At 50.8% G+C, this 21,118-nt stretch overlaps 1 protein-coding gene across 1 annotated transcript in view; it reads left to right on the top strand.

The window, feature by feature from the left end:
* Window positions 1-21,118, top strand: part of ADAMTS14 (ADAM metallopeptidase with thrombospondin type 1 motif 14) — a 59,847-nt gene that overhangs the window by 13,179 nt on the left and 25,550 nt on the right. Inside the window, exons 3-5 of the mRNA XM_054382737.1 lie at window positions 1,628-1,784; window positions 5,743-5,939; window positions 18,263-18,346. Coding sequence (XP_054238712.1) covers window positions 1,628-1,784; window positions 5,743-5,939; window positions 18,263-18,346 — 438 coding nt within the window. The remainder of the gene's footprint in view (window positions 1-1,627; window positions 1,785-5,742; window positions 5,940-18,262; window positions 18,347-21,118) is intronic.

Here is a 21,118-nt window from a genome sequence, read left to right as displayed (position 1 = left end):
TCCTTTTAGGTAGTTGTAGAGAGCGATAAAGTCCCCTCTAAGTCTCCTGGACTCTCTTTCTCCTTGTCCTGACAAACTTATCAAGATTCAGCCAGCTTTCTAGCAAACTCCTAGGCAGCTCTAAACATCAGTCAGCTGAACTGCTAGGAGACTCAGAGCATTTTATAATGCCCTCATTTTCTTTGTCAAGTCAAAGTGGTAGTCAAAAAGCCCTTTGGCTTTTGTGGGAAGACAAAATAACTGGGAGAAGGAGAACGAGTGTCAACGACTTGCCATCATCTGGTGGGGACCTGTATCTATTGATACAGCTTTATTATCAAATCTGACAAAAATCCCACCCAGAGATAAATCTGTAGCACTTTGATAGCTGTATCTGTGAGATACCTGTGCTAAGCAGCTCATGCTTTTCCTTCAGGAACACTGAGTGTTGAATAATCCTTTGTGCATTGTGTCATCACTGCCAGACAGAAGAAAGCATCTTAAAACCCCTGGCTTTGTAAGGCTGCAATAGGAGGAATTATAGCAGTATTAGCTAGGTGGTAAAACTCCTCCTTGATGAGAAGGAACCTCTGTTCTTAACCATGTAAAGACATAACTTGAATCATGGCCAGGGGGGTGTGATTTTGGTTTTATTTTGTTGTTGGTGGTGGCTATTTTCCTCCTCTTTTTTTTTTTTTTTCACCTTCCCATTGATAGGATGAAGTTAAGGGTCATCAGCCCCTCCCTGGAGGTGTTTTTTCCCATTGATAGGATGAAATGAAGGGTACCATCAGACCTTCTCTGGAGGTGTTTTTGCTGTTGATAGGATGAAATGAAGGGTACCACCAGACCCTCCCTGGAAGTGTTTTTTCCTATTGATAGGATGAAATGAAGGGTACCATCAGGCCCACTCTAGAGGTGTTTTTTCCCATTGATAGGATGAAATGAAGGGTACCATCAGACCTTCTCTGGAGGTGTTTTTGCTGTTGATAGGATGAAATGAAGGGTACCACCAGACCCTCCCTGGAAGTGTTTTTTCCTATTGATAGGATGAAATGAAGGGTACCATCAGGCCCACTCTAGAGGTGTTTTTTCCCATTGATAGGATGAAATGAAGGGTACCATCAGACCTTCCTTGGAGGTGTTTTTTCCCATTGATAGGATGAAATGAAGGGTACCATCAGACCTTCTCTGGAGGTGTTTTTGCTGTTGATAGGATGAAATGAAGGGTACCACCAGATCCTCTCTGGAGGTGTTTTTGCTGTTGATAGGATGAAATGAAGGATACCATCAGACCCTCCCTGGAAGTGTTTAAGGCCAGGTTGGGTGAGGCCTTGAGCAATCTGGTCTAGAGGGAGGTATCCCTGCCTATGGCAGCGGGGATGGAACTGGATGACCTTTAAGCTCCCTTCTAACCTCAACCATTTGTAAGTCTATGAACATGGCAATGAATCCATCCCAGTGGTGTGGAGTAGCAACAAGCCATCCTGTCTACTTGGGCAGCTTTTTTATCCCCCCGTGTGCTCTCCATTGATCTTCTCTGAATACATTGAATTGAGTGTGCGTGTCCACCTCTGTCTCTACAAAACCACACCTTTTTGTTTTGTTTTTCTTTTCTCCTTTGTCTTTCTTTCTTTCTGGAGTGCAGGCTGGCTTGATAAGGACAGACAGCAATGAGTTCTTCATCGAACCCTTGGAGAGGGGGCAGCAGGAGATGGAGGAGCACGGGAGGGCCCACGTGGTGTACCGGCGGTCAGCCATCCGGCATGACAGCGCCGAGCCCCGCCACGACCTCCACCCTGAAGGTAGGAGCTGCTTGAATCCAGGCTCATCACACACAATCAACCAGGTTGGAAGAGACCTCCAAGATCATCAAGTCCAACCAATCAACCCTATCTAATCAAAGGTCATCTTGTCCAAACCCTCTGCAGTCAGCAGGGACACCTCCAACTGAATCAGGCTGCCCAGGGCCACATTGAGACTGATCTTGAATGTCTCCAGGGACAGGGCCTTGACCACATCCCTGGGCAACCTGTGCCAGTACTCCAGCACTCTTATTATTAAGAACTTTCTCCTAATGTCCAACCTAAATCTGCCCTGCTCCAGTTTCAGACCACTGCCTCTCATCCTATCACTCCAAGCCCTTCTAAACAGTCTCTCCCCAGCCTTCCTGTAGATGCCCTTCAGATGTAGCTCTAAGGTCTCCCTTGAGCCTTCTCTTCTCCAGCCTGAACACCCCAATTCGCAGAATCACGCAGGTTGGAAGAGACCTCCAAGAAGATCATCAAGTCCAACCAATCACCCAACCCTAACTAATCAACCAGACTATGGCACTAAGTGCCTCATCCAGGCTGCTCTTAAACACCTCCAGGGATGTTGACCCTACACCTTCCCTGGGCAGCCCATTCCAATGGATTGCAATCTCTCTTTTTGGGAAGAAATTCTTTCTAAGATCAAGCCTAAACTTCCCCCTGCACAGCTTGAGACTGTGCCCTCTTGTTCTGTTGCTGGTTGCCTGGGAGAAGAGACCAACCCCCACCTGGCTACAACCTCCCTTCAGGTAGTTGTAGACAGCAATGAGGTCTCCCCTGAGCCTCCTCTTCTCCAGGCTAACCAACCCCAGCTCCCTCAGCCTCTCCTCACAGGGCTGTGCTCCAGATCCCTCCCCAGCTTTGTTGCCCTCCTCTGGACACGTTCCAGCATCTCAACATCTTTCTTGGATTGAGAGGCCCAGAACTGGACACAGCACTCAAGGTGTGGTCTAACCAGTGCTGAGTCCAGGGGCAGAATGACTACCCTAGTCAGGGATTCCTGGCAATTGATGACAAGTCTTTCTTGAGGAGGAAATATTTCTTCTCCCACTTGGGAGATCCCTCTAGGATCATAGGTCTAGCCCTATGGCTTTTGGTTGTCAGTTGGTTTATCATCAATAAGAAAGGAAACCACAGAATGATGGAATGGTGAGGGTCGGAAGGGACTTCTGGAGATCATTCAGTACAACCCCTGTCCTAAAGCAGCGTCACCCACAGCAGGATCACAATGTCTGGGTGGGTTTGGAATCTCTCCAGAGAAGGAGACTCCACAAGTACTCTGAGCAGCCTGTTCCAATTGCTCTGCCACCTTCACAAGAAAAAAAAAATGATGGAGTTTTGCTGGGAAATTCTTCTAAATGTTTTTTAAAGTTGGATGAGTTGCATACAAGTTTTTCTTCTGTTTTGACAACAAAGAATCTCCTTGATGGATGTGGTCAGGCCCATGGATGATCATGCCAGCCTTGGGATGGGGAGCAGGGTTGGGACTCCTGAATGAGGGGACCAGAACTGGGCTCCCCAGTTCAAGAGAGGCAGGGAAATACCAGAGAGCCTCCAATGAAGGCTATGAGGATGATGAAGGGACTGTGGAAGATCTGATGAGGAAAGGCTGAGACACCTTGGGCTGCTTAGTCCGGAGGAGAGCAGCCTGAGAGGGGATCTTATTAATGTTTATAGATATCTGAAGGGTGGGTGTCAAGAAGAAGGGGCCAGGTTCTTCTCAGTGGTGCCCTGTGATAGGACAAGGGGCAACTGTCACAAACTGGAACACAGGAAGTTCCACCTGAACATGAGGAAAAAAATTCTTTACTGTGAGTGTGATGGAACCCTTGAACAGGCTGCCTAGAGAAGTTGTGGAATCTCCTTCTCTGGAGGCTCAAAACCCACCTGGACTTGTTCCAGTGTGGCCTGCCCTAGGTGGTCCTGCTTTGGCAGGGGATTGGACTGGATGATCTCTTGAGGTCTCTTCCAACCCTTACAATTCTATGATTCTATGACCAGCATGAGCCAGACTTGGTCTAACTTGACTTACAGCTGCAGCTTGGAAGATGCAGGTGCTGCAGTCTAGTTTTAATCACCTGTATTTTGTGAGCTCTAGGTGAGCAGTTGGACATGATGATCTCAAAGGTCTCTTCCAACCTCAACAGTTCTTTGAGTCTATAAATGTGATGCTGATTTGCCTTTTTAACAGATGATGGAAGCTGTTCCTTTTCCCAGCACTCACAATTCCTTTTGCTTTTCTAGTGCCTTGTCTTTTTTTCCTTTTTCTTTGCCTGTGATTATAGAATCACAGAATGGCTGGAGTTGGAAGGGACCTCTGCAGATCATTTAGTCCAACCACACTGCTTTAGGGTCCAGAGCAGGTTGCAGGTCACTTCTCCAGCTTGCTCTACAGTGGGTGACAGCTCTGAATTGCAAGCACCAGCAGCAAAAGACTGAGCTGTAGTCATCTAGTCATCATGGACACCCTCCACTAGATCAGGTTGCTCGGAGCTTTGTCAAGCCTGGCCTTGAATATCTATAGGGGTAGGGCCTCAACTACCTCCCTGGGCAACCTGTTGCAGTGTTCCCTCACTCTCATGGTGCACAGATTGTTCCTAACATCCAATCCTAATCTCTTCTTGCCTAATTTCAAGCCATTGCCCCTTGTCCTATCACTGCAGGCCTTTGTAAACAATCCCTCTGCAGCCTTCTTATAGGCCCCCTTCAGATACTAGAAGCCTTCTATTAGGTCTCCCTGGAGCCTTCTCTTCTCCAGGCTGCATAACCCCAGCTCCCTCAGCCTGTCCTTGTAGCAGCAGTGCTCCAGCCCTCTGCTCATCTTCATCGCCCTCCCCTGGACATTGATCAGATCCCCTCTCAGCCTTCTCTTCTCCAGACTAAACAGCCCCAGGGCTCTCAGTCTCTCTTCACAGAGGAGATGCTCAAGTCCCCTAAGCATCCTCAGGGCTCTCCCTTGGACTCTCTCCAGCAGGTCTCTGTCTCTCTTGAACTGGAGAGCCCCAAACTGGACACAGTATTCCGGGGTGGTCTCACCAGGGCAGATTAGAGGGGGAGAAGAACCTCCCTAGCCCTGATGGACACACTTTTCTTGATTTCCCTTACTCTGACTCCTCACACTAGATCAGGTTGCTCAGAGCCTCATCCAGCCTGGTCTTAAAAACTTCCAGGGATGAGGCTTCATCAGTCTGGAGAAGAGAAGGCTCTGAGGAGACCTTATTGTGGGCTTCCAGTATCTGAAGGGGGCTACAAGAAATCTGGGGAGGGACTTTTTAGGGTCAGGGAGTAATAAGACTGGGGGGAATGGATGCAAGCTAGAGGAGGGGAGATTTAGATTAGATGTCAGGAAGAAATTCTTCCCCATGAGGGTGGTGAGAGACTGGAAGAGGTTGCCCAGGGAGGTGGTGGAAGCCTCATCCCTGGAGGTTTTTACAGCCAGGCTGGATGTGGCTGTGAGCAACCTGCTGTAGTGTGAGGTGTCCCTGCCCCTGGCAGGGGGGTTGGAACCAGATGATCCTTGAGGTCCCTTCTAACCCTGACAATTCTAAGATTCTATGAAGCCCTTCCCCATGAAGGGAAAGAGTTCAGCCTTTTGGAGGGCTTGGCCCTTCCAGCCCCAAGCAAGAGGTTCTTCTTGTGGTCCCTTCCTCCTGACCTCATTGCAGCATGGTTCTTATCGTGGAAGAGTTGGGCAGAGTCCCTGACATCTCACATTGGGTTCACAGAGAACTGGGGTGCATGGCAGGCAGGTATCCAGTCCCAGAGTGCTCCAGCTCTCTAGCGTGAGGTGTCCCTGCCCATGGCAGGGGGGTTGGAACTGGAGGTCCCTTCCAACCCTAACAATTCTATGATTCTACCACCTCCCTGGGCAACCTGTCCCAGTGTCTGCTCCCCCTGATGGTGCAGGTCACCTCACTGACTGTTTCTTTCTCTGCCCCCATGCCTGGCTCAGTGCCTGGGATGCAGGTGGGGGATCTCCCCAACTCCCTGGAGCCACTGGCGGAGCGGCTGGGCGACGCAGAGCGCAAGAGACGCCATGCCCGGAGGGACGACTACAACATCGAAGTCCTGCTGGCGGTGGATGACTCCGTTGTGCGCTTCCACGGCAAGGAGCACGTCCAGAACTACGTCCTCACCCTCATGAACATAGTAAGGCTTTCCTTTGGTGGGCCATGGCTCCCACCCCACCCTTGGTTTACTGCTCTTCTGGTGTCAAATGTCTGTTATCCTGAGTAAAAAAAAAACAACAAACCCAAACGGGTTTGGACGGGGAAAAGTGCTGCAGAAGTGCTGTTCCTTCTCTGGAGCAGCCAGGTTTGGCATTGAATAGGTGTGGTAGAGCTCTTTTTTCATGCTCATTGAGGCACCCTCAGCAAGTTTGGGGCTGGCACCAAGCTGTGTGGCCCAGCTGACACGCTGGAGGGAAGGGATGGCATCCAGAGTGACTTTGGACAGGCTGCAGAGCTGTGCCCAAGCCAGCCTCATGAAGTTCAACAAGGCCAAGGGCAAGGTCCTGCACCTGGGTCAGGGCAATCCGAAGCACAGATACAGGCTGGGCAAGGAGTGGCTTGAAAGCAGTCTGGAGGAGAAGGACTTGGGGGTGTCAGTTGGTGACAAACTGCCCAGGAGCCAGCAATGGTCACTGGTCCAAAGCAGTGAGAGCAGCAGGACAAGGAGGGGATTCTGCCCCTCTGCTCTGCTGAGACCCGCACCTGGAACAGTGTCCAGCTCTGGTGCCTCCAGCTTAAAAGGGAAAACGTTGAACTGTGGGAGCAGGTCCAGAGGAAGGCCACAAAGATGATCCAAGGGCTGCAGAACTTCCCCTATGGAGACAGGCTGAGAGAGTTGGGGCTGTTCAGCTGGAGACAAGCAGGCTCTAGGGAGACCTTCGAACAGCCTTCCAGTACCTGAAGGGGGTGACAAGAAAGCTGGGAAGGGACTTTTTGCAAGGGCTTGTAGTGATAGGATGAGAGGGAATGGATTGAAGCTTGAGGAGGAGAGATTTAGACTGGAGATTAGGAAGAAATTCATTCCAGTGAGGGTGGTGAGACACTGGAACAGGTTGCCCAGGGAGGTTGTGGATGCCCCCTCCCTGGAGATGTTCAAGACCAGGTTGGATGAGGCCTTGAGCAACCTGGGCTGGTGGAAGGTGTCCCTGCCCAGGGCAGGGGATTTGGAACTAGATGATCTTTAAGGTCACTTCCAACCTAAATCATTCCATGAATCTATGAAGCTCCATCATGTTCTCCCAGTTGATGGCAAAATCAGATATGTTGGTTGCCATAACTGTCTATCACCTGAGTCCAAGAGCATCTTCTGTTTCTCCTGGGCAAGACCACCTCCTCCATGTGGCCAGCAAATGCTAGGAAAGAGAATGGTCATTGATTATGTAGCTTGGAATGATGACATTTATTATTTCTTGTGCACTGAGGATGTTTGGTATTTATTTTGAAGAACGTTTGCTGATGAGGGAGAAGATTGTTATGGATTTTCAGAAGTGGTTTTGTTCACATTCTTGGGAAAAGGATTAGGTCTCCTTGCAGCCTTCTCTTCTCCAGGCTGAACAATCCTAGCTCCTTCAGCCTGTCCTTGTAGGAGTGGAGCTCCAGCCCTCTGGTCATTTTTGAGGCCTTCCTCTGGGCCTGCTCCATTAGGCCCCAGAGCTGAATGCAGTACTCCAAATGAAGTCTCAGCAGAGCAGAGTGGCAAAATCGCCTGACCTGCAGACCACACTTCTTTTGATTCAGTCCAGGATGCCTTTGGCCTTCTGGGCTGCAAGTGCATGCTGTTGGGTCATGTCCAGCTTTTCATCCACCAGAACTCCAAAGTCCTCAGGGATGCTTTCTATCACCTCCTCCCCCTGCCTGTATTGATAATGAAGACTGCTCTGACCCAGGTGCAGGACCTTGCCCTTGGTCTTGTTGAACCTCATGAGGTTCACCTGGGCCTCCTCTCCAGCTTGCCCAGGTCCTTCTGAATGACATCCTGTCCCTCTAACATATCAACAGTCCCACACAGCTTGGTGTCATCTGCAAACTTGCTGGTGGTACACTCCATCCCACTGTGTTATTCATAAAAATACCTTCATTGTAACATTTTACTGTCCCAATGCCCACTGTGAGATGTTCTCAGCATCCCTCTGACAGCTTCTGCCTTTTGCTTATTATTTGTATCTGGGCTGCTCTTAGGAAGAGAAGTGTGGCCTGCAGGGTGAGGGAGGTGATTCTCTTCCTCTACTCCACTCTGCTGAGACCCCACCTGGAGTACTGTGTCCAGTTGTGGAGCCCCTAGTACAAGAAGGATCTGGAGGTGCTGGAAGGTCTCAAGAGAAGGGCCATGAGGATGAGCAGAGGGCTGGAGCTCCTCTCCTATGGAGACAGACTGAGAGAGTTGGGGTTGTGCAGTCTGGAGAAGAGAAGGCTCTGAGGAGACCTTCTTGTGGCCTTCCAGTATCTGAAGGGGGCTACAAGAAAGCTGGGGAGGGACTTTGGAGGGTGTCAGGGAATGATAGGACTGGGGGGAATGGAGCAAAACTAGAAATGGGTAGATTCAGGTTAGATGTTAGGAAGAATTCTTCCCCATGAAGGTGGTGAGACACTGGAAGAGGTTGCCCAGGGAAGTGGTGGAAGCCTTGTCCCTGAAAGTTTTGAAGGCCAGGCTGGATGTGGCTGTGAGCAACCTGGTCTGGTGGAAGGTGTCCCTGCCCATGGCAGGGGGGTTGGAACTGGCTGATCCTTGAGGTCCCTTCCAACCCTGACAGTTCTATGATTTTTCAAGGGAGAAGCCACAGGCTTCCTCCTTCCCCCCGAGGGCCCTTCCCACGTTACAGGGGTTGGAGATGAGGTCATTTTCCCTTTCCCCACCCCGGGGATGGGGAGGGGCTGGATGGTTTTTGAGAGCCTGAGGCTTGTCAGCTCGAATCAAAGGGTCGGTTTGCCTAATCAAAAGGTTGGTTTGTCTAATCAAAAGGTTGGCTTCCAGGCACATTTCATGGTCTAGACCCCACAGGCAGGACTTTTCAGGGAGTGAATGCACAGGATGCTGTGCTGGGGGAGAAGGGAGGACCTCTTGCTCTATTCAATTCCTGGAGACTTCCATCAATTAAATAAAAGGGGGGAGAAAAAAAAAAAAGCAACATCAATAAAAGGGGGGGGGGAGGGGAGAGCAAAACTTCAGGGTAATGCATGCAACAAATATTTCCCCCCAAGTATTATTTCTTCCTATCCCTTCCCCCTCCACTCCCTTCCCCTGCTTTCTGTCTGCTTTCCAGCCTTGCTGTGACCTCCGTCCGCCTCCTCTTCCCTTGGTGTTTCCTTCTCAGCTCGGATTGCCTGAAAATTCTACTCAATTCAGCAGAAAAAAAAAAACAAAACCAAAACCAAAAAGCCCCAACAAACCCAACAAAACTTGCTTTCTGGCCTGGATGGCAGAGAGAGAGAGAGACAGAGAGGAGGGTGCTGGGTTATGGTGGGGAGGAGCGTGCTGGGACCACACAACTGAATGTTTAATCCCATTATTAGCTGGAGGAGAAGCCTGGCCAGCCCCTCTAACGAGGAAAAGACTTAATGAACTGGCCTGGGGAGATGCTACCAGCTGGGAGAGCCTCCAGCAGTATTCCTTGGGGTATGTATTCCTTGGGATGGCAGTGAGCTTGGAAGTTTGCTCATAAACCTCCCTGCTGTTTTCTAGGCTGCCCTTTGGGCGCCGAAGGGAGGGTGGTGGGACACGAATCCCCTTCCCAGGCACTGCTGTAGGTAGGGTCTGGGGGGCTCTCCCTGGGACACAACCCCTTTTATGAGGACCTCTCTGTCAGTTGAAGCTCAGTGATAAATGATTTGTCACGGAAAAGTTGGGTTTTTATTAAACCCAAACCTCCTCCCCCCCACCCCCAGCACTTATTTCGTTGCCAGCAGCATGGTTGCCAAGCTTTTTAACCCAAACTGGCCATCCTGGGAAGCTGACAGGAGGATGACTGCTCCTTTTGTGCACCTAAGAGCTTCCCCACAGGCTGCTGGCCCCACAAGCTCCCAGCCTGCATTCCCATCATGCTGATCCCTTCTTGGCTCGGAGCCTACGCCAGGATTTTTGGGTCAGGTCGAAGCGAGATGGATCACAGGCTTGGGAAACACATCCTGACTTTCAGATGCTCTCAGTTGCTCTATTTGTTCACCCCCTTTCCCCCCCCTTGCAGTCTTGGCAGGGGTGTTGGAGTAGATGATCTCTGAGGTCCCTTCCAACTAAGCCATTCTGTGATGATTTTATGATAGTAGGCCTGATGAGAGCTTGACCTTTTGTGTTTTGAGCTGCTTGTTAGCTTCTGCACCCAAAACTGGAACAGGCTGCCCAGAGAGGTTGGGGAGTCTCCTTCTCTGGAGACTTTCCAGCCCTGTCTGGATGTGTTCCTGTGTGACCTGTTCTAGATTCTGTGGTCCTACTCTGGCAGTGGGGTTGGACTCAAATATCTCCAGAGGTTTCTTCCAACCCCTAAGATCCTGTGAGCCTGTTTCATGGAGATTTGGCTGGCCAGAATGTCTGTGTGGTGAGCACATCTGAGCTAGGTGATCCTGCTTTGGCAGGGGGGTTGCACCCAGTGATCTCTGGAGGTCCCTTCCAAGCTCTAATGTGCTGTGATTCTGTGATACCTCAGAGCTGAGTGTCACTGTGTCTACCCTAGCAAAACCTGGTCCCCTCCCTGACACCAGGCTCCTGGGATGAATATTTGGCAATGTGGTGGCTGGGGAAAGCCGTTCTCCTCCTGCCTTGCTTGCTGGCCATGGCAGGGACTGCCATGCTAAAGAAACAAAATGAGCAGTCCCTAGCCACAGAGATCACTCTGTGCAAGGACTGAAGGATGGGAGCAGGGCTGGAAACCCAGAGGGCATCCAGCATCACCTAAAGGCAAGAGGAGAGGACATGTTTTGTGTCCTGCATTTGTATCATTCCCTTTGGCTCCTTGCTGGGGTGGGAGTGGCTGGAGAGCAGCCAGGCTGAAAGGGACCTGGGGGTACTGGTTGACAGCAGCTGAACATGAGCCAGCAGTGTGCCCAGGTGGCGAAGAGAGCCAATGGCATCCTGGCCTGCATCAGGAATAGTGTGGCCAGCAGGAGCAGGGAAGTCATTCTGCCCTGTGCTCAGCACTGGTTAGACCACACCTTGAGTACTGTGTCCAGTTCTGGACTCCTCAATTTAAGAAGGACATTGAGAGGCTTGAATGTGTCCAGAGAAGGGCAATGAGGCTGGGGAGGGGTCTGGAGCACAGCCCTATGAGGAGAGGCTGAGGGAGCTGGGGGTGGTGTTTAGCCTGGAGAAGAGGAGGCTCAGGGGAGACCTCATTGCTGTCTGCAACTACCTGAAGGGAGGTTGTAGCCAGGTGGGGGTTGGTCTCTTCTCCCAGGCAATCAGCCCCAGAACAAGAGGACACAGTCTCAAGCTGTGCAGGGGGAAGTTTAGGCTTGAGGTGAGGAGAAAGTTCTTCCCAGAAAGAATAATTGGCCATTGGAATGTGCTGCCCAGGGAGGTGGTGGAGTCACCATCCCTGGAGGTGTTCAGTAAAAAGCTTGGATGTGGCACTTGGAGCCATGGTTTAGTTGTCAGGAGGTGTTAGGGATTAGGTAATAGGTTGGACTTGATGATCTCTGAGGTCTTTTCCAAGCTGGTTGATTCTGTGTTTTTCTCCTCTGGGCTTGCCACCATGCTCCTCAAGGCTGGAGCTGGCATCACTTGGAGAAGACAACACAAGCTGTGGACTCAGCTAAGCCTGGCCCTGGTGTCAAATGGGGTTTGGGCAGGATATTGCCCAGGCTTTGGTTAAGGATGCAAAGGTACTTAGTGTTTTCCCATTGTTTCAGGTTACTAGGGAAACCTGGTGAGTCAGAGCCCTTTCCAGGCTGGGACATGCCCAGCTCCCCTTCAGCACGTTGGTGGAATTGTTATTCCCCAGGGCTGAGCAACAAAGAGGAAGACCCCACAGAACACAGGGTCAGGGACAAAAACAGAGAAAAATGCAACCCAACCAACCAAAAAAATATCAAATCAAACCTCTGGGTTTAATTTTAACCCAGGATTATCTGGGAAGCCAAGATGGGAGCCTGGATTGCTGGAGGCATTGATTTTGTTGAGCTTGGTGCTGATTTGGGGTGGGGTGGGGGCAGGCAGCCTAAAATACTGGGGCAATGCTAAGTCCTTCTGGTGAGTGGAGGGGTTTGTAGTGGTTCAGGAGCCATCTCTTGCTAACTGATAATAAGAAACACCTTTGCTCTCTCTCTGGCATAGAATTCCTTTTTTCCACCCCCTGTATAGGCTCACATGGTTGTTGCTATGTTTTTTCTGGGGGGGGGACAACAGAGCCTGTTGCATAGAGAGCTGTGATAAAATCTAATCTTGCCCCTGCGGGGCAAACCTCCCCATTCTCTCCATTCCATATGGGTGACAGAGGGGCAGCCCTTGTAGAGTGGTGACCTACATCACCATGTGCACACACCCTCAACCCCCCTCCCTGTTGTAGAGGCAGCAAGACCAAAAATGGAGCTCAGGAGGATTTATTATTATTGTGTGTTGTTTGTTTGTTTTTTTTTTTTCCTTCAACCCCAGAAAACCCAAGTTTGGGAGTAATTCTAACAGCCTCCTGAGCAGGAGGGGAAAAAAAATCAAGGAGTTTAAAAGATGACTTGGCTGTTCTGGGGGTTTTTGAAATGTCAGCTATTCTGCTGGTTTGGCAAATTCTTCTTGTGCGTGTGTCTCTCTCTCCCCCCTCTTTGTTTTCCGTCCCTGAAGAACAGCGAGGTCTAGACGTTGCCAGTGCGATTTGGTGTGGAGAGCTCACGTCTGGGGCTGCAGACTTGGGCTGGCCACAAGCCTTGTAGGGATTTAGGTAGGCAGCCTTGTTCCCTCCCAGTTGTTCTGGCTGGTTTGCTCTTAATGCACAGCTACCCTTAAGGGCTCCTCTGTTTTAGTTGGGATGGGAAAGGGGCGGGGGGGGGAGGGAACCCAAAACCCAATCAACCAAACCAACAAACCTCTTTTAAGTGAAATAATAGAACATTTCTTGCCAGGTGATGGTGTTGGACAGGCTAGGCAGCTAATCCCAGGGATGAGAGGGATAAAGAAGGTCTCTACCCCATCTGTCTTCAGGGTGGTGGGGTCCCTTCACTTTGCTGAGCAGGTATTTTGGGGTGGGGGTGGATTTCTCTCTGAGGACATCAGCTCACTTAATGGCATCCACAGAAGGACAAAGGGAGTTGTTCCAAACTTGCAAACAGCTCTCTGGGCCACTTTCCAGCCTTGCTGCTGATTTGAACCAGCTCCAGGGCAGGCTGATAGGAGCAGGGTGATGATGCTTGACCTCCCCAGCTGCATCCCCACTGCTTCCACATGCCCTGAGAGGGGGAGTCTGGCTCTGATAGTCCCCACAGGAAACTTGGGTGGACTGTGGTGGGGTTGCAGCCACTGTGGGGCAGCAAGCAATGAGCCCTTTTGATCTTTTAGGCACTTTTTTTCCCCTCAATCAATTATTTATATCAGGCTATTAAGGGCAGTGCATAGCCTTGGGCAGTGTGGTTCCACATCTGCTTTCTGACTTAACCAGAAAGGTCACAGCAGAGCTGGGATCCCTTAGGTACAGATCCCTGCCTAAATGCTGCCCTCCTCCAGACAAAACAGGGGTTGTAGTTTAGGGTTAACCCTTTGGTTCAGAGGCTGGAGAGTTCAGAGGCTTGTCCCTGCTAGCTGGGGGACACTGGGATTTAACACTGCTTTTAAAGGAAGACTTAGGGGGATTCACTCACATCTTGGAGTAATTCAGCTTCTTAGTCTTCTCAATGAGCTGTTTCTAAGCTACTTGTGGTCCTGCTGCTGTCTGTAGCTACTTGTCTAGGAAGGCCCTAAGAGTGGTGGTGAATGGAGCTAAATCCCCAGGGCTCAGCACTGGGACCAGTTCTCTTTGGTATCAATGGTCTGGACAAGGGGATTGAGGCACCCTCAGTGAGTTTGCAGATGACACCAAATTGAGCTGGAGCATTGATCTGCTTGAGGGCAGGAAGGCTCTTAGAGAGGGGTCTGGCCAGGCAGGCTTGATGGGCCAAGGGCAATGGGATGAGGTTCAGCAAGGCCACATCCTGCTCTTGGGACACAACAACCCTGTGAATGCTGCAGGCTTGGGGCAGAGTGGCTGGAAAACTGCCAAGTGGAAAAGGACCTGGGGGGTGCTGGTTGACAGCTGGCTGAAGATGAGCCAGGGTGTGCCCAGGTGGCCAAGAAGGCCACCAGCATGCTGGCCTGGATCAGCAAGAGTGTGGCCAGCAAGAGTAGGGAAGTGATCATGCCCCTGTACTCAGCACTGGTGAAGCCACACCTTGAGTACTGTGTTCAGTTTGGGGCCCCACACTCCCAGAAAGACATTGAGGTGCTGGAGCAGGTCCAGAGAAGGGCAGCCAAGCTGGCAAAGGCTCTGGAGAAGAGAGCTGGTGAGGAGCAGCTGAGGGACCTGTGATTGTTTGATCTGGAGAAAAGAAAGCTGAGGGAAGACCTTCTGGCTCTCTAAAACTACCTGAAAGGAGGTTGGAGCCAGGTGGGTTGGTCTTGTCTCCCAAGGAACAAACAAGTGGACCAGCCTCAAGTTGTGCCAGGGGAGGTTTACGTTGGACTTTAGGAGAAAGCCTGAAAGGGTTGTCAATGCCTAGACCAAACTGCCCTAGGCAATGGTGGAGTCCCAATCCTTGGAGAGATTAAAAAGCCGTCCCTGGAGGCATTACAAAGCCATGTAGGTGTGGTGCCAAGGGACATGGCTTAGAGGTGACCTGGCAGTGCTTGGGGGTGCTGGTGGATGAGAAGCTCAACATGAGCCAGCAGTGTGCTCTTGCAGCCCAGAAAGCCAACCAGAGTCTGGGCTGCAGCAAGAGAAGTGTGGCCAGCAGGGTGAGGGAGGTGATTCTCCCCCTCTGCTCCACTCTGCTGAGACCCCTCCTGGAGTACTGTGTCCAGTTGTGGAGCCCCTAGTACAAGAAGGATCTGGAGGTGCTGGAAGGTGTCCAGAGAAGGGCCATGAGGATGAGCAGAGGGCTGGAGCTCCCCTGCTGTGGAGAGAGACTGAAAGAGTTGGGGCTGTTCAATCTGGAGAAGAGAAGGCTCTGAGGAGACCTTCTTGTGGCCCTCCAGTATCTGAAGGGGGCTACAAGAAAGCTGGGTAGGGACTTTTGAGGGTGTCAGGGAGTGATAGGACTGGGGGGGATGGAGCAAAACTGGAAGTGGGGAGATTCAGATTAGATGTGAGAAAGAAATTCTTCCCCATGAGGGTGGTGAGAGACTGGAAGAGGTTGCCCAGGGAGGTGGTGGAAGCCTCATCCCTGGAAGTTTTTGCAGCCAGGCTGGATGTGGCTGTGAGCAACCTGCTGTAGTGTGAGGTGTCCCTGCCCCTGGCAGGGGGGTTGGCACTGGCTGATCCTTGAGGTCCCTTCCAACCCTGACAGTTCTATGATTCTAATGGTTGGACTTGATGGTCTCCAAGGTCTTTTCCAACCAAAACAATTCTATGATTCTATCCCAACCACAACAAGAAGTTGGGCTGTGCAGCATTGGCCTTCCACACTGATGGAGAAGTGACCCCCCAAGGGCTTGCAGCCTGTTCATCCAGGGGATGGGCTGGCTATTGATTGATTGAATTTTCTTTCTTTTTTTAATCACTTTTGCTGCATTCAAGACCTGGCAGCCCTATAAAGCACAGGGCCACCTCATGGGAGCATTAGTTCTATCATGAGGAAATGTTAGTGCTGGGTCTTTGGGTTTAAGAATGGTCTGAGTGGGGATTTCCAACAGCCTATAAACTGGGCTAGGGGTTTGTAAAGCCCTCCTGTGCTCTGAGAGTTGCAATCAGTGGTTCAGTGCCCAAATGGAGACCAGTGGTGGTGGTGTCCCTCAGGGGTCAGTACTGGAACCAGTGCTGTTCAGTGTCTTTGTCAGCCACATGGACAGTGGGATGGAGGCACCCTCAGCAAGTCTGGGGTTGACACCAAGCTGTGTAGGTCCAGCATTCATGATTCATTTCACTTTTCTACTGCCTTGTCCTTTTTTCCTTTTCCTTTTCCTGGAATCATAGAATGGTTTGGGTTGGAAAGGACCTCCAAAGGTCATCCAGTCCAACCCCCTCTCTGCATCGATCAGGGACATCTTCCACTAGGTCAGGTTGCTCAGAGCCTTGTCCAGCCTGACCTTCAATAGCTCCAGAGATGAGGTCTCAACTACCTCCCTGGGCAACCTGTTGCAGTGTTCCACCACCCTTATGGTGCAGAACTTGTTCCTAACTTCCAGTCCAAATCGTATCTTCTCTTGTTTCAAACCATTGCCCCTCGTTCTATCACTGCAGGCCTTTGGAAACAATCCCTCTGCAACCTTCTTGTAGCCCCCTTCAGGTACTGGCAGGCTGCTATTAGTTCTCCCTGGAGCCTTCTCTTCTCCAGGCTGAACACTCCCAGCTCCCTCAGCCTGTCCTCGTAGGAGAGGTGCTCCAGCTATCCACCCATCTTTTTGGCCTTCCTCTGGCCCTGCTCCCTCAGGTTCATGTCCTTCCTGTGTTGAGGGTTCCAGAGCTGGACACAGCACTCCAGGTGAGGTCTCACCAGAGCAGAGCAGCAGAATCCCCTCTCTGCCTCTGCTGGCAATGCTTCTTTTGATGCAGCCCCAGGATGCCTTTGGCCTTCTGGGCTGCAAGTGCCCATTGCTGGCTCTTATCCAGCTTCCCATCCACCAACACCCCCAAGTCCAAACTCACACTGTTGGCTCATCTGGATGTCTTCTTCTTGGTATCACTTAGGAGTAGAATTTGTTTATTCATCCTAGAAACACCAGAGGAAGAGGTTATAGCTGTTTATTTCCTCTGCAAAGCCATTTTTAATAGCTGACATTGACTGGTATCTTACTGACTCACAAGCCCTCCTTGGTCTTTTCCTTGTCTAGTCCTCTCCTGGGGTTTCTGGAGTGGTAGGTCAAATTTGACTCACTGGTACAGCTGAGTAATGCTTTTGGTCTCTTCTCCCCCAAAAGCCATTTTTAGTTTCCACCAGAGGCAAGGGATGCTGCAGACTGAAGCATTTCCTTCCACATGAGGAATTTGTGCTTCAAAGAGGGGGGTCATAGTGAGATGCTGGTTGGTGGAGGCAGCCCCCCATGGGAAAGGCAGCTCTCCTCTGCTCTCTTGATGGGATGGGTGATGTCATGGACCATCTGAGCCATCCCCATCCTGGGGAAATCAGGCTTAATCCAGCTTGGCTGTTTGACTTTGTGGTTTTTACACAGGGAGAAAGAAAAAGGAGGAGGCAGATGAGATCTTTGCACCTGGGCTTCTGTGGTCTTGGAGAGCAGAGGAGGATGCTGAACGTGGGAGTGTGGAGGACAGGAGGGGCTTGAGAGCTGAGATTGTTTTATCTTGAGGTGCTGGAGCATGCCCAAAGAAGGGCAGTAAAGCTGGTGAAGAGCCTTGAGAACAGGCCTTGTGAGGAGCAGCTGAGGGAACTGAGGTTGTTTTAGCCTGGAGAAAAGGAGGCAGAGGGAAGACCTCCTCACTCTCTACAACTCCCTGAAAAGAGGTTGGGGCCAAGTGGGGGTTGGTCTCTTCTCCCAAGGAACAAACAATTAGAAGGGGCCTTAAGCCCTCACCAGGGGAGGTTTAGATTGGACATTAGGGGAAATTTCTTCCTCAGAAGGGTTGTCAAGGCCTGGACCAGGCTGCCCAGGGCAATAGTGGAGTATTCGAATCATGGAATTGTTAGAGTTGGAAGGGACCTCAAGGATCAGCCAGTTCCAACCCCCCCTGCCATGGGCAGGGACACCTCACACTACAGCAGGTTGCTCACAGCCACATCCAGCCTGGCTGTAAAAACCTCCAGGGATGAGGCTTCCACCACCTCCTTGGGCAACCTCTTCCAGTCTCTCACCACCCTCATGGGGAAGAATTTCTTTCTCACATCTAATCTGAATCAACCCACTTCGAGTTTTGCTCCATCCCCCCCAGTCCTATCACTCCCTGACACCCTCAAAAGTCTCTCCCCAGCTTTCTTGTAGCCCCCTTCAGATACTGGAAGGCCACAAGAAGGTTTCCTCAGAGCCTTCTCTTCTCCAGATTGAACAGCCCCAACTCTTTCACTCTGTCTCCATAGCAGGGGAGCTCTAGCCCTCTGATCATCCTCATGGCCCTTCTCTGGACGCCTTCCAGCACCTCCAGATCCTTTCTTGTACTAGGGGTTGCAGAACTGGAGTCCCCATCCCTGGAGGGATTTCCCAGCCGTGTAGATGTGGTGCTGAGGGACATGGTTCAGTGGTGGACTTGGCAGTGCTGGCTCAGTGGTTGGATTTGATGATCTGCAAGGTTTGGTTTTGTTTTTCCAACCTAAACGATTGTGTGGTGTGGTTTTTTTTTTTTTGTTTGTTTGTTTGTTTGAATTCTATGAACTTCTTCTCTCTTTTTATTTCCCTCCCTTCTCCAGGTGGATGAAATCTACCACGACGAGTCCCTGGGCGTTCACATCAACATTGTGCTGGTCAGGATGATCATGGTGGGGTACCGCCAGGTAAATGCACTGCTTGGACATGGGGAGGAGAAGATGATCCCATTTCAAGCAGGCTTCTGCTTTTCTACTGCCTTCCCAACTTGAGCCTTTTCCTCAGGAGTAAAGGAAGGCTGCCAGAATGCAGCATAGACGCAGCAGGCATCTGCTGCTTCTCCCAAGGCTGGCCAGCATGTAGAGCACCATGGCTTAGTGTCTCATCAGTGTAACTCTGGTGACCAAAGAGGGTCAGAGCAACTTGCCTGCCTCCATTTGTTAGCACTTAGGTAAGTCCCAGCTTGGAAAAAATGTGGCCTTTCAGATCAGCTGTTGAAGTCCAAGAGAGAGCTGTGCTGAGCAGGGATGAATTATCCAATATCTGAAGGGGGCTACAAGAAAGCTGGGAAGAAACTTTTTTAGGGTGTTGGGTACTGACAGGAGTAGGGGGAATGGATCCAAGCTAGAGAAGGAGAGATTTAGATTAGATGTTAGGAAAAGGTTCTTCCCCACAAGGGTGGTCAGACCCTGGAACAGATTGCCCAGGGAGGTAGTGGAAGCCTCATCCCTGGAGGTTTTGAAATCCAGTCTGGATGTGGCTCTGAGCAGCCTGATATAGTGTAAGGTGTCCCTGCCCATGGCAGGGGGATTGGAACTGGCTGATCCTTGAGGTCCCTTCCAACCATGACAATTCTGTGTGAATTTGAACCCTTATCCAGCTGGTTTCTGGAGCCTGGAGGTCTGTAGAGCCCCACAGCTGTTCAGCTGTTCAGATGTCCATGGGGAGCTGGGTGGCTGTGATTGGCCTTTATCTGCTTGCTGTGGGATGTGGGGAGAGCTTTGAGAAGCTTCCTCAGAAGCTCTAGGGTGGCAGTAAGTGAAGGGGCAGAGATGGCTTCCCAAGTTGCTAGGAGCTGGATATCAGTGAAGAGAAGCCAAGCCTTGGATCTCCTCCATCCCAGCCTTGACTCAGCAGCCCTAGAAGGCTCTGCTGTTCATCCCACAGCTCACAGGTGGCTTGGGCATGTACAGAAGAAGCACAGGAAGGTTTCTTGTGGTTTCTCAGGCTGCATTTATTCTTTGAGGGTCATTGGAGCGCAGCAGCCAGAAGGTTTTCTTTGCTGTAGGATAGGCAAGCTCCTATCCTATGTGAAGCCTTCTAGCAAGGCTATTAATGACTCAGCATGGTGATGTCTCTCTGTGTGGTCGACTAATAAGCTCTATTAGGTCTTGGAAAAAGCCCTCCTTGTTACTTGAATCTTCTTGGCCAGCAGAATGCCTCCTAGAGAGCCAGGGATGAGCAGATGCTTTCATAGAATCATACAAAAGCTTAGGTTGGGAGGGACCTCTGCTCCAATCCCCTGCCTCTCAGCTAGGCTTGGTTGCCCAAGGACTCATCCAGTCTGGCCTTAAACACCTCCAGGGAGGTGGCATCCACAGGCACTCTGGGCAACCTATACTAAAGTCTCACCACCCTCATACTGAAGAACTTCATCCTAAGATCCACACAAGATCTACTATCCCTCAGCTTCAAACCATTCCCCTTTGTCTTGTCACTAGACACCCTTAGGAAAAGTCCCTCTCCAGCCTTCCTGTAGGTTCCCTTCAGGTATTGAAAGGCAGCTCTAAGGTCCCCCTGGAGTCTTTTCCAGCCTGAAGAACCTCATGTCCCTCAACCTATTCTCATAACAGAGGTGCTCCCATGTTTGAATCCAGGCAAGAGCTCAGGTCACCACAGTTCAGGTCTGATGCTTCCTGAGCAACTCCTTCCATAGCTTCTTGGCTCCCACCTTCCACTTTGTAGGGTAAAACCTTTGTGGCCTCCACTTAAGGGCCAGGGGAAGGACAGTATTTCTTACCTTCACATTCCCATCCCTGCAGCTCAGTGAGAGAGCTGGAGAAAAGGAGGCTGAGGGGAGACCTCACTCTCTACAACTCCCTGAAAAGAGGCTGGAGCCAAGTGGGGGTTGGGCTCTTCGCCCAAGGAAGAATAAATCAGAAAGGGCCTCGAGTTTCACCAGGGGAGGTTTAGATTGGACATTAGGGGAAATTTCTTTCTCAGGAGGGTTGTCAAGGCCTGGGCCAACCTGGTAGGATAATTATTTTAGAGGGCATCATTCTGCAGAGTGCTAATCTTGAACCAAAAGAGAAAGATGAAGGACAAGGTGACTGCTGTGGAACAGTCCTGGACACCTGCCCCTACTTTCCTCGAGGTGCTTGGTCACTGTGGGTCAAGTTTTGTGGGGGAGCATTGCTCTGCTCATTGCAGCATCCTGTGATGTCTCAACAAGGAGCCCATGAAGGAGCTAAGGATCTGAATCCTCTTCACTTTTCAGCTGATCTCCTCTTTTATCTGCTGCTGCCTCTTTCACATCCTGGTTTGGTCACATTTTTGTGTAACCAAAGAGGGCCATGTTCTGTCCTGCAGGCCCCAGCCCACATCCATTTGTGGGGATGATTTCCTTGCTATTTTCAAATAAAAAAAGGTGCAAGGTGTTTTGCAGGCACCAAGTGGGATGTTTGGCTTCTAAAGATGAAGAAGCCCTGCTTTGGGAGTCAGGGAATCTCAGCATGGTAAGAGTTGGAAGGGACCTTCTGGAGGTCACGTTCTCTCTGGTATCAGGTGGTAGAAGGAGAGGTAATGGCCTGAAATTGCACCAGGGGAGGTTTATGTTGGAGATTAGGAAAAACGTCTTTCCTGTAACAGTGGTCAGGCTGCCCAGGGAGGTGGTGGAGTCACCGTCCCTGAAGGTGTGCAAGAAATATGTGGCCATGGCACTTTGGGCCATGGTTTAATGG

This window comes from Indicator indicator, chromosome 7 (assembly GCF_027791375.1).
Source record: "Indicator indicator isolate 239-I01 chromosome 7, UM_Iind_1.1, whole genome shotgun sequence".
Lineage (NCBI taxonomy): Eukaryota > Metazoa > Chordata > Aves > Piciformes > Indicatoridae > Indicator > Indicator indicator.
This window is presented reverse-complemented; position numbering and strand designations above follow the sequence as displayed.